This window comes from Lissotriton vulgaris, chromosome 2_1, assembly GCF_964263255.1.
Source record: "Lissotriton vulgaris chromosome 2_1, aLisVul1.2, whole genome shotgun sequence".
Taxonomy (NCBI): domain Eukaryota; kingdom Metazoa; phylum Chordata; class Amphibia; order Caudata; family Salamandridae; genus Lissotriton; species Lissotriton vulgaris.
Window position 1 is genome coordinate 312321677 of NC_141687.1, and position 18393 is coordinate 312340069.

Consider the following 18393-nt stretch of genomic DNA (forward strand, 5'->3'; position numbering starts at 1 on the left):
AAAGATAGCAAGTAACACAATCTTTGACCCTTCATATGGCACTATTACGCTGGACTGTAAACAATAAAGCATTTGAGAATATGCTTGCTTTCACTTCTGTTGGAGAGGCGCAACTAAAGGGGATTCCTTGGTATTTAATTTTGTATTAATAACATCTTAGGTCTTGTAACAGCAATGGTATGTGGCAGCATCCACTGTATTGCTTCAACCCCATATCACAGTTGGTGCATCGGGTGACATGACATTGCAGCTCCAGTTCTTTACCAGGGTTCAGATATGGCAGGCAGGGTCAGCCATGGCAGGCCCTGACAACTTTGAACACTGCTCTCCATTCAGATGCTAAACTCCATACAGGTTTGTGAAGCCTGGCATCATGTGACTGAAATGTGTGCTGCATTTGAGTGAAACCTACAATGTGTAGACTGGATATTATTCTTAAATGAGGGAAACTTGCATTGCTACTGCCCATTTGGTACTTTCACTGTAATACTAAAAGATCACAATCATTTTTCAATTATTTTACTGAGTTTTTATTGCATAAAGGAAATGAATAACATTTTGGGTAAAACAATGCCATTACATGCTCACTCAAGAAAACAGTACCTGATGGTATTGTCACCCATTACTCACAGTATCTTTCCCTCCATTGCTACAAAAGATTACCATGCCAGTTAACAGTGGTTCCTTCTTGTGGAATCAGAGTTCAAATCCTAGAAAGCAGACATTTGTTTCCTTCATAATGGTAATCTTTTTTCCATCATACAACCTGTGTTTCGAGCCGCCTACCTAGGATGATGTTACCTTTAGGGCCATCGAGATCATTGTTTTCCACAACACAGATTCCGACATGAAATCAACATAATGTGTCAAAATCTTATCCTAAAATTTCAAAGCTTTATCATTCCAAAAGTGTCTATTAAATGCCAAAAAAACAGGCATGTACGCAATTGCCAACGGTTCTCAAGGGCATCGCTAAAGTATTGCCAAAACATTGGAAATTTTAGTCAGTCTTGCACCTTGTCATGTCTCCTTATCCTGTAGTACATAACATTGGTTGGTTCTCTGAGCCAAATTATCTCTAGAGGTCCAGGACCCTTACCAAAATTCCCACTATTAATATAACCACAGCAGCCATGAAAAGCAGTCCACGTCCAAAAATCAGCATTGTCTTAGGCACAGTGTCGTTTTTTGGAGAATCCATTGGTACAGATTGGTTCTTCAAAGGTAACTGATCCAGGTGAAGCCCATTTTGGTCATAATGGGGAAAATCAAAAACTTTCTGGCTATGTTCTTCCCCTGTAGAACATGAACACAACGTATGTTAGAATAAGAAAATGTCTACCAACTATTCACAGTTGTCTGAACTGAATGCTCACACAATACAAATAAAATAGATAAGTGAAGAGTCTGTGGGCTTAGAATTCCTCTGACATAGACACTTGGGCAAGACTCAAATGACAATTTCATTTATTTATAACTTTTTAAAAGTCCATGAATAGTTTAGAAACTTTCTCACAAACATCTAGTAATAAATAATAGGGGTGGGCGGAATTTGCGTAGTCGCGCTAAGCAAATCTCTGCAAAATGGTAAAAAATCTCAGTGAGCATGCAAAAGTTCAGCGAACACGCAGAGGGGCATATTACCAACAACTAGCGATAATTATCGCTATGTTGGTTTAGCTGCATTATTTTTATCGCTGAGCTGCGGCGATTTTTATCGCTTAGGAACCTTGCTATTATCAAGGTTTATCTCCTAAGCGATAAAAATCGGCCGAAATGCATGAATATCGCTGAAAAGTCAGCGATATTCATGCATTACCGACCTAATGCTCTTAGCCATGTTATCCACCTACCATTGGATAACATGGCTAAGAACTGCTCAGGGGCAGGTGTTAGCTTTTGGAGATATTCGCGCTTAGCGCAAATATCTCCAAAAGTTGGTAATAGGAGATAGCGATGTTAGCGACTGTTTCCAGTCGCTAACATCTTGGCACGCCCACTTTGCATGTCATTAGTGATAAATATCACTGACATGCAAAGCGGGGCCCAAGATGGTCGCTATCTCCTACTAGCTGTCGCTAACTGGTGTTAGCGACAGCTAGGTAATAGGGAGATAATTTTATCTCCGCTTTCTTGGCTTTTAAAGCCAAAAAAGGGGAGATAACCCCCTTGATAATATGCCCCAGAATTGCTTGTTCATTTCGAATGCACGAACAAGAAAAAAATTCCGCAAAACCGCGGATCGCAGATTTTTTTTTTTTAAATCTTTATTGACATGAAGGCATATTAAGCATTTATTGTGGTACATTCATTCATAAATTTCTTTTTGTCATAATAATATTCCCGCATCATGCAATATGTATCATACAATTTCAAACATTGACTTTATCTACCCCACCTAAGGCTAATGTAACCATTCGTATATGTCCAATCCGTAGTCGGTGGATTTTGCCAATTATTGTCCCGATCGCGTTGCTTAACATGACCCCCCATCATAATAAACCTAGTGAAACTACCCCCCCCAAACTTAAGCCATCATGTCTATTTGTGATACCACATCATTCTGTCCAATAGTAAGCCTGCATTCCCTTCCATCACTGCTTAGACACCTTGTTCTAGACCACCATTACATTCGGCCCTCACAGGCGGTCATCCCCTTGTCTTTCCACTACTCATCTTCCCCTTCGGAGTCCAGGTCATCTCCCTCTGGCAGAGGTTTACATATCTCTCCTCTATAGACATTCCAAGCTGCCCAAACCTTGTACCATGTACGGGGGGAGGCTCGAAGGACATAAACCGCCCTCTCCGTAACCATTAGCGCATCCATATTTTTAGCCCATCTGTTCACCGTGGGTAGCTCCGGAGCCCCCCACTTCTGCGCGATGTCTCGCTTAGCCACCGTCATGGCCAGTGTAGCTCAGATTAGTCCATATCTGTCCAGGTCATTGGGATCCCAGATATTTAGGAGGCATTTGCGTGGTTCAGGCAAAACAGAGATTTTAAGTGTTTGGGAAATAGTACGCATTACTTGTTTCCAGAATTCCTGAATACGTGTGCAGTCCCATAATGTGTGAAACCGAGTTCCCTCCTCCCCGCAGCCCCGCAGGCAAAAGGGGTGTGGCGCTTTATGTATTTTATGGAGCAACGTTCTAGTATAATAGATGCGGTGTAAAATCTTTAGTTGCACCAGTCGGAACTTTGCCGAAATTCCCACCTCTCTCGGGGAGGCTAATGCCTCATTCCATTCTGATTCATCCATCTCACCTACCTCCCTTTCCCATTTTTCTTTCAGTTTCAGTGTAGGGTTCTCCAGGTTGTTAATTAGCTTTTTATAGGTAAGAGAGGTCGCTTTGTGATGCATAAAATCTGTTAGTAATCTATCCTCCAGTGGTGAGGATTCCGGTATGTCAGTGCCCGCTGGAATCACCCGGAGTAGTGCGTGTCTGATTTGTACGTATCTATATGTCTCCGTGGATCTAAGGCCATATTGCTGCTGAAGCTGTGGAAACGTTATTACTGTGTCTTTGGCCCACATGTCCCCTACCGTGGAAATGCCTATTTGATCCCATTGCGCAAATCCTTTGCACATTCTCAGGGTCCCCAGTGACTTTGTATCCCACAATGGCGTCATTTTAGTGATTTTCCCTTTCCAGCCCAGCCGTGCCTGCGCTATGTGCCACAGTGCCGCTGTGTGTCGCGTTGGACCAGTCAGATGATTAAGCTGTGGTTTATTATATAGCACCGAGAGCATGCAATCCGTCCCTAGCTGTGACCAATCTGCTCGATATGCTGGGTCGTCTCTCGGGGCGTGGAGCCATTGGTTGATTATTTTAAGTTGAGCTGCCCAGTAATATAGTTGTATGTTGGGCAGTGCAATCCCCCCCTCATACCAACTTTTCACCAGTTTGTCGTAGGCTATACATGCCGGGCCATTATTCCAGAGCAGGTTGGAGACCAACGCCGCAATTTGTTTAAAGTATCGTGGTGGGACAAGATGCGGGGTGTTTTCTAATACATAGAGGAACCTGGGCAGCGCCATCATCTTATATAAGGCTGCCCTCCCTAGGAGGGTCAGAGGTAGAGCTGCCCAGTGCTTAACGTCTGCACGCAGGCGTTCCATAGGTGGTTTCAAGTTGTTAATAAAGAAGGCTGGTGCATCCTGCGTGACGACAATGCCTAGGTATTTAAAGGAGGTCGTCGACGTCGCCAAAGGGCAATCTTCCTGCAGATTTGGTGCTGGGCCCTTCAGTGTGTATATCACTGATTTTGACCAGTTCAAGGTATATCCCGAGGACCTCCCGTGCGTGTTGCAGAGATCCAGCAGGGCTGGGATTCCGACATCAGGGTCAACCATATAGACGAGCATGTCGTCTGCATATAGTGATACTTTATCTTCCCATCCTTCCGCCCATTTAATGCCTCTGAATAAGGGTGTCGTCCTAAGCAGGATTGCCAAGGGTTCGAGTACCAACGCAAATAGTAAGGGTGACAAGGGGCATCCCTGTCTAGTCCCTCTGCCCAATGGGAATGTCAGCGAGATGTGGCCGTTGGCTACCACCTGTGCCACCGGTTTCGTGTATAGGAGTCATATCCAGGCTATGTATTTCGGCCCAAAGCCCATACGTGCTAGTACTTCAAAGAGATATTCCCATTCAACTAGGTCAAAAGCCATTTTGGCGTCGAGAGAGATAATTACTGCCTTCTCCGAGAGGAGGTGCGTACGAGCCAGTACCCCATGGACCCTCCGGAGGTTCAATGCTGTACTTCTATTAGGCATAAAGCCTGACTGGTCAGGGTGGATCAGGGTATGTAGGTGTGGCAACAAACGGTTAGCCAGAAGCTTGGCCAAGACCTTGGCCTCTACATTAAGCATGGATATTGGGCGATATGAAGCACAATCAGTTGGTGGTTTTGGATCGCAGAATCTTTGCCATTTACAGGTTCTCCGCACAGCGCGAAAATCCCCACATTCCGTGAGTGGAACGGAATTAACCGCCCAGGCCTAATAAATAATACATTACAAACTAATATATACTGTTCACTTAAGCATTATACAGGAGTGTGTATTGAAGATAAGTAAAGAGTTAAGATTACATGCATCTAATGAATGAGTGTGCTTTAAATTGTGTCAGGAGACTGTGGGGTATATTCTCAAGGAGCTATCACCGAGTTAACAGCACTTTATCACAGCCGAAGTCACGATAAATGTATCACCCCATTCACAAGCTGGTGCTAACAGCCCATATCGCTAGTTTACCTGCAATGGCAGCCGCAAAATACATAGCCACAGATGACCCCGGCAACTATCGCTAATGAAATGCAGAATAGGCATTCCAATGCAAAACGCTGCGACAACACCACTCCAAAACATTCTCAACGACCAGCCAGATTGGCGAAAAGACCACAAAACAACCGATAAGGTGTGTTAGCAGCAGGAAACTAACACCTGCTCTTACCTGGAGCAAAGTCGGACAACAGCCTGCACCACAAATGGGAGCCCAGTCCAGAGCCACACCTGAAGAACAACAGATGCCATGGAGTCACTGAACATGCATGCCAGACACCCAAGAGGGCCCCAACACACACTGCCACCACCCCCAGGACCACAACCCACCCCCGGCCCCACCCCGGGCATCCCCCAACTCCCCCGGACCAAGACACTGCACATCAACAGCACAGAAACATGAACAAAAGCAAACGCCTGATGTCGCACAATTTCAACAATCAACATACATGTGAGCACTGAAACCCTGATACATACATTCACCATTGAAAGACCAAACTGAATGTAACATTCTAATTTGTCACCAAACAACTATTTTGAAGAGTCATGGTGGGGTATCCTTGGACAATCATTGCCTCACAGCCTGCAAGACAATATCCAAGATAAGAAGGTGTGTACGGCACTCATCAAAGTACAGGGAGAGAGAGAAAGAGAGAGACTGGATGAAGAGCGCAAGGCCAATTGGGCCCTTTGCTCATGCAAACATGCCAACAGCTGTGTGTGTGCCCAAATCTGTGCACTCCACATCACAGGCCTGGCATCAAAGTCAGCACCAAGTCCACATCACATTTAGGAAATGTATGCAGTTACCAGACTGAAATCAGGAATTAAATCCCCTTTGTCTCAACACCCAAGGCTGAAGGCCAACCTTGGTCCTGAATGTGGCTGGCATACCCAGGGTGAGATACCATACCAGCCTCCGACGACTCCCACACGACGAACTGTGCTAATGAAACACCAATGTGCCAACACCCCACAACCACTTGTCCCTGCATGACCTAGACCTGCAAGGGATGCCCTTGACACATTGGCTAAAAACTATCCATATGTCCAAACATTGCACACACATACAATTCATTGCCAAGAGCTGTGCCATATCTTCCACCGAACTTCTGCCGGTCTGAGGAGTGCCGGTGCCACAAGCCCAACAAATGCAATGGCAGGCATTCCCGGGCACATGCGCAACCCCTGTCATGTGGAACTGTACCGTGCATGAATGCTGCATCTGTTGGGATCTCTGCCACTGGCAGTGTTGCAAATCAGTTTCCGTCTTGCCTATGTCACCTGCATCCACCTCTGGTTTCACCGTCGATCATGCTAATTTGAGTGGCACAATGAGGTCTGCCTATCCAATGCAACAGTAGCTGAATTGGATTATGACCTGACAGTGCGCCCCCTGTTGGCCCATGAACAGGAGTGTCACAGGGATAGCCGTGCATAGAATGCACTGATCTTTGGCTTATGTGCTGGCATTTGCGCATGGAAGATTGCACAACTCCTCGTGTGCAGTGACCACGTCAAGGCGCTGCCCTATTGGGCTGTGTTGCGGATTCGCGAAACGGCATGGGCTGAACACATCTTCCCCAACAATTCAATGGATTGGCTCACCCTGGTGTTCATAGAACCCAACAACAAGGTACTAATGGAACACATTGCCCATGAAGTTGCGCTGGCATTCATTGACAAGTAACTATGGTGCTGCAGCAACATCGAATTGTCACCCACAGCACAGGTCCCAACACCTTGTTGCATTGTGGAGAATACTCACATATCCCACCACAACAGAGGACATGTCTGCCTTCATCTGGAATCTGAATGCATGTGCGTGGAACCACGTGTGTGTACACACACCTGTGCAAGGGGATGCAGTTCCATGGTCAGAGCAGCACAGTGTCGTTTGGCAATGTTACCAATTCGGACCCACTGCTCGGGAGAGAGCACACACATGGCAATGTAGCACGACTTGTGACCTTGTCGGAACCTTTCACCTGATCACTGTCAGCAGAGCAGAGAGTCGGCATAGTCCGGTGGCAGAGCACTATGCAGACCCCATGGGCTGTAAGTCGTGCCCCCTCATACGGGGCAATGGGCAAACGCCAAACAACACATGACTCATCCAGCAAGGCAAGGTGCACTAAGACCGTTGCCATCTGTAATGTTTGGTGTTCATTTCTGCCACCCCAATTTCCTGCACCACGACATGTTCCCATGCTGCGTGTAAGTGTCTTTAGCATGTCACTGCATGTCACTGCATGTTGTAGCTGTTGCCTTGTCTGTACTGACACGCACATGCCAATACAATCTACGCAACTTCACTGGTGTATAACTGTGATGAGTGTTCATTAGATTGTCTATAACAAAAGTAGAGAGTAAGGAATTTCGTCCAAAGGGGCTGGACGGGGAATACTCCTGATCCCCTGATCAAGGAATTGTTACAAACAGCTGGAGGAGTACCACCCGATGAGAGAAGAGAAGGCTCTTTTCCTGACAAGGAAACACTGTTCCTTTGTTAGTAAACCCCTCACTCACCACCTAGTGGTGACTTGCTTCATCATCGGGGCCCACCCAAGTGGCCTAGCGTCACTTGGGTGTGCTTCAACACCTGGTTTACAGTGGAGCAGGTAGTGAAGTGTGGGGTGCAAAAAAAACAGTGTGAATGTTAAAATTGTCCTGGTTAACACTTCAGTATTAGCTTTAATAAAAAGGTAACTGGACAAAGTTTAAAACGTATGGTGAGATACTGGCAGGGGAGTTACGGCCTGTGTATCTCTGCTATGCGTTGGTCGACATGTTTCTACCTTATGGGGTAATCCCCGGTATTCTTCAGGACCAAAACAAGGAAGTGGGAGGTGTGGGTCCCCTAAAAGACGCACCCTGTCCTAATTCCTTGGTCTTCCAGAAGATAAAACTGTATCTCTGGGAATTCACTCCTAGGGTTTAGGAGATGAACAAAAAACCTAGGGAAGGAAAAAAGAAGTAAGGGAATAATTACTATCCTGTTACGAAGTGCAGTGTTTTTGGTGAAAAACGTCGTGCAGGTTGTCCTTTCGTTCCACAGTGGTGAATGGAAAAGGTGCCTTCTCAAGTAGAGGGCGTGTCTACTTATGGGGTGGGAGCGTGCTCATATTTGTGAGAGTGCGCTATGGTATTTGTATACCTATGGACGAGTCTATAGTTGAGGCATGCGTGTCCTTAGTGCGTGCCTAGGTCAGCATGCTTTAATGAGGAAAGAAAATAGCGCGATGCTTTTAATGTTTAACAGCGTGAATTGTACTGCGCTTAAAGCAATGCCATACATTCGGTAAAAGGATTGCAAATATATCCTACTGTGGATGCTTAGTGAACAAAAGACATACAAGACTCTCACAAACATAAAACATATAGAGAGGCACGGAGCTGGACTCGACAGAGTCAGGGCTTACTTCAGTAATGCTCGTGATGGACTTCATCGAGCTGGGGGTAGGCACTTCACGTCTGCCAACGTATTCTATGTGGAGAAGTATGGATTCGATTAATCACAACATGGGTAGATCTAATGGGCGTGAGCTGGGGCGTTCAAGAAATTTGGTCAGCCCCAGGGGAGGGAAAATCTACTTACAGTTCGTCGTGAAGAGCAAAGGCAAGTAGCCTACATCTACCGTCCGCCGCTCGGTTAGGAATGAGTGAGCGAGCGCGGAGTAGATATCTCTGGGAAACCCGCTTCCGGGGTAGGTCACGTGACGCTACGGGAGCCGGTGGGCGGGAGGTTGTCAGGGGGATCACAGGACGCTGCGCATGCGTGTTGGCTAAAGGTCTGCGCATGCGTCAGGTTGTCAGGGTGATCTAGAGACGCTGCGCATGCGTGTTGGCTTGATGCCTGTGCAAGCGTCGGGTAGTAGGAAAACAGATGCGCTTGGGAACTGGAGGGGCAAAGGGTGTCAGTCTTGGCTTGGGGTGGGAAAGGAAAAGAGCCCTTAGCTCCAGAGGTGTGTGAAAATTAACGGGAGACTGGGGGGCCGGTACATGTGTTGGACACAGCGGTACTCGTGGTGGAAAGGAAAAAAGCCCTTAGCTCCAAAGGTGTGTGGAAATTAACGGGAGACTAGGGGGCCGGTACATGTTTTGGACACAGCGGTACTGGACACAACGGTACTCGCGGTGGTGTGACTGAACCACGGGCTGGTGTAGTTCACAGTGCCCCACGAACACATAGGGCGTCACACTCGAAGTTGTGGTTGTCAAAGCAGATTTGAACTTCATCGGATTGGATCAATTTTGACATATGTCAGACGGTGTGAAGCCATCATTTGATTACAGAATTCCACGGTATGTTATCGTTGAGGCCCCGTTGGTGGGTGGAAAGTCTATATATCCACCTTTGTTCTTTCTCGAACAAACGGGCTTGGATGTTAGGCCCTGGTGTCAACTGTTCTATTATCGTCCACCTCATGTCGTTTGTGGTGTGATGGGCCGTCAGGAAATGATCCGTTAGTTTGGTTATGTTCTTTTTACATCTGATTGTGCTTCTGTGTTCACAGATGCGTTGTTTAATTTTTCGTGTCGTCATGCCCACGTAAGGTTTTCCGCAGGTGCAGGTGATAAGATAAATAACATTGCTGCTATTGCAGTTAGTTTGTGCCCTTTGCTCCCAAACCTTTCCTGGTTCCAAAACTATGGTCTTTGTGTTTTCTGTCAAGTGACAGACACTACAGTTTCCGCATTGTGAGTGGCCCGTGACTGGTGGAAGACCCCATATCTGTGTCAAGGTTGGGTCGCTGTTGCTTTTGTTTTGTCTTGGTCTCGTGTTAACCAGAGTGTTTTTCAGGCTCTGTGCTTTTTTATATGAGAAGAGAGGTTTCTCCCACTTGAAGGATCCAGAGTTGACTATTGGCCAATGTTTCTTAATGCTTTTGCTGACCATGTTGGAGATAGCATTATATGTGGTAACACATGTGAGAGGTGTGTTGTCATTTTCTTTTGTGATTTCTTCCAACAGAGCTTGGCGAGGTTGATTTCTAGCTCGTTTTTGGCATTTCGTAGTGATCTTTCTGGGGTATCCGCGTTGTGTGAGTTTGGCCGTCAGGTCTTTAGCCTGTTCTTTGTAGTCATTAAGTTTACTACAGTTCCTGCGTAGTCTTAGATACTGTCCATAAGGGAGGTTTTCCCTTAATGGACGGGGGTGAAAACTTTCAAATCTCAACAGGTTATTTTTTGCGGTAGGTTTGAAATGAGTTTTGGTAGTCAGACCTTCTTCTTCTCTTTTGATCTCAATGTCAAGGAAAATCATTTCATTATTACTCACATTGTGGGTAAAGTGAAGGTGTTGGTCGCAAGTGTTGAGCCAAGTGATAAATTGTGTTAGAATTTCTGGTGGGCCCTTCCAAATCGTGAGCACATCATCTATATATCTGCGCCAGAACTTGATGTTTTCCAGATATGGGTTGGCGGGTGAGAGGATGTATTTTTGTTCGAAATCGTATACATACAATCCCGCTATGCTGGGCGCAAAAACACTGCCCATAGACGTGCCGCCTATCTGCAGGTACAGGGACCCTTCGAACTCAAAGAAGTTTCTTTTGAGTGCCAAGGTTGCACATTTGATTATGAATTCCCTTGATGTTCCATGTTCCCAATTGGTTTGATCTAATGTTCCTTTGAGAACATTGATGGTGGCATCCTGGGGAATATTGGTGTAAAGGCTTTCAATATCGAAGCTGACCAAGATCATATCCTCTTCCATTTTGATGGTTTCCAGGAGTGTTAGGAGACTTTTGGTGTCTTTAAGGTAAGTGCTGGTTCCTTGGACTATCGGTTTCAAGAAGTAGTCACAGAACCTGGAAAGAGGTTCTAGTAGTGAGCCTATACCAGAAACTATGGGTCTGCCAGGGGGTGGTGTCTTGTTCTTGTGCATCTTAGGGACTACATAGAAGTACGGTATTTTAGCTTCCGTCTTAGTGAGGTAATCCGCTTCTTGTTTAGAAATGTCTCCTAAGTGTTCAGCTTCTTCCACTAGTTCCACTATTTCCCTTCTTAGATCATCTGTAGGGTCGTCGGTTAGAGGCAGGTAGTTATTACGGTCCTCTAGTAGTCGTTTGCATTCCTGTTGGTAATCTATCTGGTCCATGACTACTAGGCCACCACCTTTGTCCGCTGGTTTTATGATGATGGTTTCATCTCCCTTCAGATCTGTTAGGGCCTTTCTCTCTGCCCTGCTGATGTTTTGGAATTGGGTTGGGGCAACCGTAGATTCTATGTCGTTAAATACTGCCTGTTCAAATGCATTTATTTCCACAGGAATGGTGTGGGGTGGAGGGACGAAGGTAGATTTTGTTCTTAACCCAGTTTCGTTGGGTACTTCCTCATTGTTATCCAAGTTGTTCCTTTCAAAGAAAGCTTTTAGTTTCAGTTTTCTGAAGAAGGCTGCTAGTTCGCAATGTAATTTGAATTTATCCAAATTGGCTGTAGGGACAAAACCCAGTCCTTTATTGAGGATTTTCTTTTCCACGTCTGTTAGAGCTCGTGACGAGAGGTTTGTCACTAGGTCCTCATGTTGCTGGGGCCTGCTTTGTTGGATGCAGTTTTGTTCCTGGTGTTGTTGCTCACCATTTCTTCCTCTTCCCAATGGACGGTGTTCCCCTTGTTTATTGAATATAGAGAGAATCTCACACAGCAAAAAGTATCCAAGTTCCAAAAAGATCTGAAAAAATTCTCCTTTGTAAAGGCTTATCCATATTCAGACCCAGACTATAAAGCAACTACAGCACAAGAACAAGACTCCGATGTCTCAAGCAATACTTCCCACAGTTCGAATAGCAGTGGAGGGTCCAACTCAAGCACACCACGACAGAAAAAGAGAGGTGGATATCAAGGGAACTACCAGTGGCCACAATACCCCCACCCACCTTTTCATAATCCATACCAACAACCCCAACAATTTCCGATGTATGGCTGGCAACCACCATTCCAACAGTATCCCTTCCAACAAAATCAATTCCGTCCTCCTTTTCAGAACAGAGGCAGGCGCGGGAGAGGCCGCAACAAACGGGGGAACACCGTCCATTGGGAAGAGGAAGAAATGGTGAGCAACAACACCAGGAACAAAACTGCATCCAACAAAGCAGGCCCCAGCAACATGAGGACCTAGTGACAAACCTCTCGTCACGAGCTCTAACAGACGTGGAAAAGAAAATCCTCAATAAAGGACTGGGTTTTGTCCCTACAGCCAATTTGGATAAATTCAAATTACATTGCGAACTAGCAGCCTTCTTCAGAAAACTGAAACTAAAAGCTTTCTTTGAAAGGAACAACTTGGATAACAATGAGGAAGTACCCAACGAAACTGGGTTAAGAACAAAATCTACCTTCGTCCCTCCACCCCACACCATTCCTGTGGAAATAAATGCATTTGAACAGGCAGTATTTAACGACATAGAATCTACGGTTGCCCCAACCCAATTCCAAAACATCAGCAGGGCAGAGAGAAAGGCCCTAACAGATCTGAAGGGAGATGAAACCATCATCATAAAACCAGCGGACAAAGGTGGTGGCCTAGTAGTCATGGACCAGATAGATTACCAACAGGAATGCAAACGACTACTAGAGGACCGTAATAACTACCTGCCTCTAACCGACGACCCTACAGATGATCTAAGAAGGGAAATAGTGGAACTAGTGGAAGAAGCTGAACACTTAGGAGACATTTCTAAACAAGAAGCGGATTACCTCACTAAGACGGAAGCTAAAATACCGTACTTCTATGTAGTCCCTAAGATGCACAAGAACAAGACACCACCCCCTGGCAGACCCATAGTTTCTGGTATAGGCTCACTACTAGAACCTCTTTCCAGGTTCTGTGACTACTTCTTGAAACCGATAGTCCAAGGAACCAGCACTTACCTTAAAGACACCAAAAGTCTCCTAACACTCCTGGAAACCATCAAAATGGAAGAGGATATGATCTTGGTCAGCTTCGATATTGAAAGCCTTTACACCAATATTCCCCAGGATGCCACCATCAATGTTCTCAAAGGAACATTAGATCAAACCAATTGGGAACATGGAACATCAAGGGAATTCATAATCAAATGTGCAACCTTGGCACTCAAAAGAAACTTCTTTGAGTTCGAAGGGTCCCTGTACCTGCAGATAGGCGGCACGTCTATGGGCAGTGTTTTTGCGCCCAGCATAGCGGGATTGTATGTATACGATTTCGAACAAAAATACATCCTCTCACCCGCCAACCCATATCTGGAAAACATCAAGTTCTGGCGCAGATATATAGATGATGTGCTCACGATTTGGAAGGGCCCACCAGAAATTCTAACACAATTTATCACTTGGCTCAACACTTGCGACCAACACCTTCACTTTACCCACAATGTGAGTAATAATGAAATGATTTTCCTTGACATTGAGATCAAAAGAGAAGAAGAAGGTCTGACTACCAAAACTAATTTCAAACCTACCGCAAAAAATAACCTGTTGAGATTTGAAAGTTTTCACCCCCGTCCATTAAGGGAAAACCTCCCTTATGGACAGTATCTAAGACTACACAGGAACTGTAGTAAACTTAATGACTACAAAGAACATGCTAAAGACCTGACGGCCAAACTCACACAACGCGGATACCCCAGAAAGATCACTACGAAATGCCAAAAACGAGCTAGAAATCAACCTCGCCAAGCTCTGTTGGAAGAAATCACAAAAGAAAATGACAACACACCTCTCACATGTGTTACCACATATAATGCTATCTCCAACATGGTCAGCAAAAGCATTAAGAAACATTGGCCAATAGTCAACTCTGGATCCTTCAAGTGGGAGAAACCTCTCTTCTCATATAAAAAAGCACAGAGCCTGAAAAACACTCTGGTTAACACGAGACCAAGACAAAACAAAAGCAACAGCGACCCAACCTTGACACAGATATGGGGTCTTCCACCAGTCACGGGCCACTCACGATGCGGAAACTGTAGTGTCTGTCACTTGACAGAAAACACAAAGACCATAGTTTTGGAACCAGGAAAGGTTTGGGAGCAAAGGGCACAAACTAACTGCAATAGCAGCAATGTTATTTATCTTATCACCTGCACCTGCGGAAAACCTTACGTGGGCATGACGACACGAAAAATTAAACAACGCATCTGTGAACACAGAAGCACAATCAGATGTAAAAAGAACATAACCAAACTAACGGATCATTTCCTGACGGCCCATCACACCACAAACGACATGAGGTGGACGATAATAGAACAGTTGACACCAGGGCCTAACATCCAAGCCCGTTTGTTCGAGAAAGAACAAAGGTGGATATATAGACTTTCCACCCACCAACGGGGCCTCAACGATAACATACCGTGGAATTCTGTAATCAAATGATGGCTTCACACCGTCTGACATATGTCAAAATTGATCCAATCCGATGAAGTTCAAATCTGCTTTGACAACCACAGCTTCGAGTGTGACGCCCTATGTGTTCGTGGGGCACTGTGAACTACACCAGCCCGTGTTTCAGTCACACCACCGCGAGTACCGCTGTGTCCAGTACCGCTGTGTCCAAAACATGTACCGGCCCCCTAGTCTCCCGTTAATTTCCACACACCTTTGGAGCTAAGGGCTTTTTTCCTTTCCACCACGAGTACCGCTGTGTCCAACACATGTACCGGCCCCCCAGTATCCCGTTAATTTTCACACACCTCTGGAGCTAAGGGCTCTTTTCCTTTCCCACCCCAAGCCAAGACTGACACCCTTTGCCCCTCCAGTTCCCAAGCGCATCTGTTTTCCTACTACCCGACGCTTGCACAGGCATCAAGCCAACACGCATGCGCAGCGTCTCTAGATCACCCTGACAACCTGACGCATGCGCAGACCTTTAGCCAACACGCATGCGCAGCGTCCTGTGATCTCCCTGACAACCTCCCGCCCACCGGCTCCCGTAGCGTCACGTGACCTACCCCGGAAGCGGGTTTCCCAGAGATATCTACTCCGCGCTCGCTCACTCATTCCTAACCGAGCGGCGGATGGTAGATGTAGGCTACTTGCCTTTGCTCTTCACGACGAACTGTAAGTAGATTTTCCCTCCCCTGGGGCTGACCAAATTTCTTGAACGCCCCAGCTCACGCCCATTAGATCTACCCATGTTGTGATTAATCGAATCCATACTTCTCCACATAGAATACGTTGGCAGACGTGAAGTGCCTACCCCCAGCTCGATGAAGTCCATCACAAGCATTACTGAAGTAAGCCCTGACTCTGTCGAGTCCAGCTCCGTGCCTCTCTATATGTTTTATGTTTGTGAGAGTCTTGTATGTCTTTTGTTCACTAAGCATCCACAGTAGGATATATTTGCAATCCTTTTACCGAATGTATGGCATTGCTTTAAGCGCAGTACAATTCACGCTGTTAAACATTAAAAGCATCGCGCTATTTTCTTTCCTCATTAAAGCATGCTGACCTAGGCACGCACTAAGGACACGCATGCCTCAACTATAGACTCGTCCTAGGTATACAAATACCATAGCGCACTCTCACAAATATGAGCACGCTCCCACCCCATAAGTAGACACGCCCTCTACTTGAGAAGGCACCTTTTCCATTCACCACTGTGGAACGAAAGGACAACCTGCACGACGTTTTTCACCAAAAACACTGCACTTCGTAACAGGATAGTAATTATTCCCTTACTTCTTTTTTCCTTCCCTAGGTTTTTTGTTCATCTCCTAAACCCTAGGAGTGAATTCCCAGAGATACAGTTTTATCTTCTGGAAGACCAAGGAATTAGGACAGGGTGCGTCTTTTAGGGGACCCAGACCTCCCACTTCCTTGTTTTGGTCCTGAAGAATACCGGGGATTACCCCATAAGGTAGAAACATGTCGACCAACACATAGCAGAGATACACAGGCCGTAACTCCCCTGCCAGTATCTCACCATACGTTTTAAACTTTGTCCAGTTACCTTTTTATTAAAGCTAATACTGACGTGTTAACCAGGACAATTTTAACATTCACACTGTTTTTTTGCACCCCACACTTCACTACCTGCCCCACTGTAAACCAGGTGTTGAAGCACACCCAAGTGACGCTAGGCCACTTGGGTGGGCCCCGATGATGAAGCAAGTCACCACTAGGTGGTGAGTGAGGGGTTTACTAACAAAGGAACAGTGTTTCCTTGTCAGGAAAAGAGCCTTCTCTTCTCTCATCGGGTGGTACTCCTCCAGCTGTTTGTAACTGTTCATTAGATTGACCACTCGTGTGCCACAATGAGCATCGTTCTTACACATGGAGGGTCTGACTGATGCATTTACAATGGGGGTGGGTCCCTTTTGACAGCTCCATCTCTTTGAGCAAGACACTGTTTCGGGATAGTTCCTGGAAGACCTGTGCAATTAAGTGTCTACAGCAACGTGAGTATGGTGTCCAACCTCTGACCATGTGGACCAATGTCATAAACCATAACAGAATGTGTCCACACAGATGTGTGTTAGTAGGTATGCAACGTGAGGTTCTGTTGTCACATGTGATGTAGGACACCACTCCTGTCCTGCTACCTATTTGGTCATTCCTACACACAGCCCTTTTCAATACTTAGACATATGCCTACGTTGGGGGGTTGTGAGATTGCTGTTAATGTGCAATGGGGGCACAGCAAGTACTCACCTTCACAGTCATCCAATTGGCCATGTGTCTCAGGGATAAACAAGAGGATTGATGTCATTCACCAGGGTGTACCTTCTTGTGCAATCACTGTCCTTACATCCAGGCATACTTTCATACGTGAGTGAACATAGTCATGACACATCTGTGTGATTCTGAATGTTTTATTCACATTCTGGTGAATGACGGAGCTGGAGATGTACATGGCCATCGCTGTGTAATTGTCAAGCAGTGAAGATGTGGCAGTCCATGTCGGGGTTTGGGTGGATTTCGCCAAGTGTTCTGGGGGTCAGTCGAAGGTGTTGTCCCAGGGCATGTTGCATAGGGCAGAAACAGGCAGGGGCAGGCCATCTGGTGGTGATGGCTGCTACTACCTCCTTCCTCACCCAGCAATTACCATCCAATTCTTACTACTCTGATACTTCTTCTGTGTCCGGTGTGTCCGGAGTGTGTGGTGGTGTAATGGCTGCATCAATGGGTGCCACTTACACATCAGGGTGCAAAGGTGATGGGGCGGCATCACTGGGTGCCACTGACACATCAGGGTGAGAAGGTGATGTGTGTGTCAAAGTTCCTGCTGCAGTTATCTGGGACTGGCTCAGTGGCAGCAATGGCAAGATGATGAAATGCTGGGCATGGAAGATCTCAGCTACATCTTGCTGGTGTTCAGCCGTAGCAACCATAATTTCAGCCTGCATCTGCTCCATGGTCTCCATTGTCCTCTGCATCTATGCCAACTCTGTGCTGTCATCGCTGGCGCCTGTCTGACTAGTCAGTTCCTGTATCTGAGTAATGGCCCCAGCGAGGTCAGCCAAGGATTGTCGGTGAGTATGGTGCGTATAGGGGGTGTCCGTTAGGGACTTAGATGGTTCCTGATGGGACTCAGACACCCACTTATGGCATCGAGTTTGGCTGCCACAAGCTCGAAACCCACCATCAACTGATCCACCAACTCCTCCTGGCAACCCAAAACACGGCGTTGAAATTCCATGTATTGTTTGTGGGGTCCTGGGAGACATCTGTGGTGGTGTGTGTTTCCTGCTGTGTGGTCTGTGCAGGTAGGGGGATCACCTTAAGGCAGCTGGCCTGCCCTGTTCCTGCGGGTGGGGTGCGGAGGCTGTCAATTATCCATTGGAGGGTGTCTTGACATATGTGCAGCTTGTCCTCTACATCAAGGATGGGATTTGTGGTCCCCTCTGCAGTAAATGTTGATTGTCCCTCCGCAATGTTAAAGGGAGATGCAGGTTAAGAGAGTTTCCCATGTATGTTGACGCTGAACAGATGTTTACATACAGACTGCGTTACAAGGCACATTGTGGCTGTTTTGGTGGAGCTGGCTATTTGATGGCAGACAGTGGATTTTCGACTACATGATGGATGTGTAGTAGTACCTGTACATTATCATCACACAGTGTCAGGCAATGCCAGATGTGAGTGGACAGTTACTACGCACAAGCCGAACCTATTGTGTCATCTGT

The 18393-nt window shown here is 46.2% G+C and overlaps 1 protein-coding gene across 2 annotated transcripts in view; it reads right to left on the reverse strand.

The window, feature by feature from the left end:
* Nucleotides 1–528: 528 nt before the first annotated feature.
* The window catches only part of LOC147730245 (multidrug and toxin extrusion protein 1-like), a 673781-nt gene continuing 655916 nt past the window's right edge, over nt 529–18393 (reverse strand). For both annotated transcript variants that reach the window (XM_086958536.1, XM_086958535.1), the window contains exon 17: nt 529–1296. In XM_086958536.1, the coding sequence (XP_086814662.1) occupies nt 1079–1296 (218 nt within the window). In that variant the 3' untranslated portion in view covers nt 529–1078. The remainder of the gene's footprint in view (nt 1297–18393) is intronic.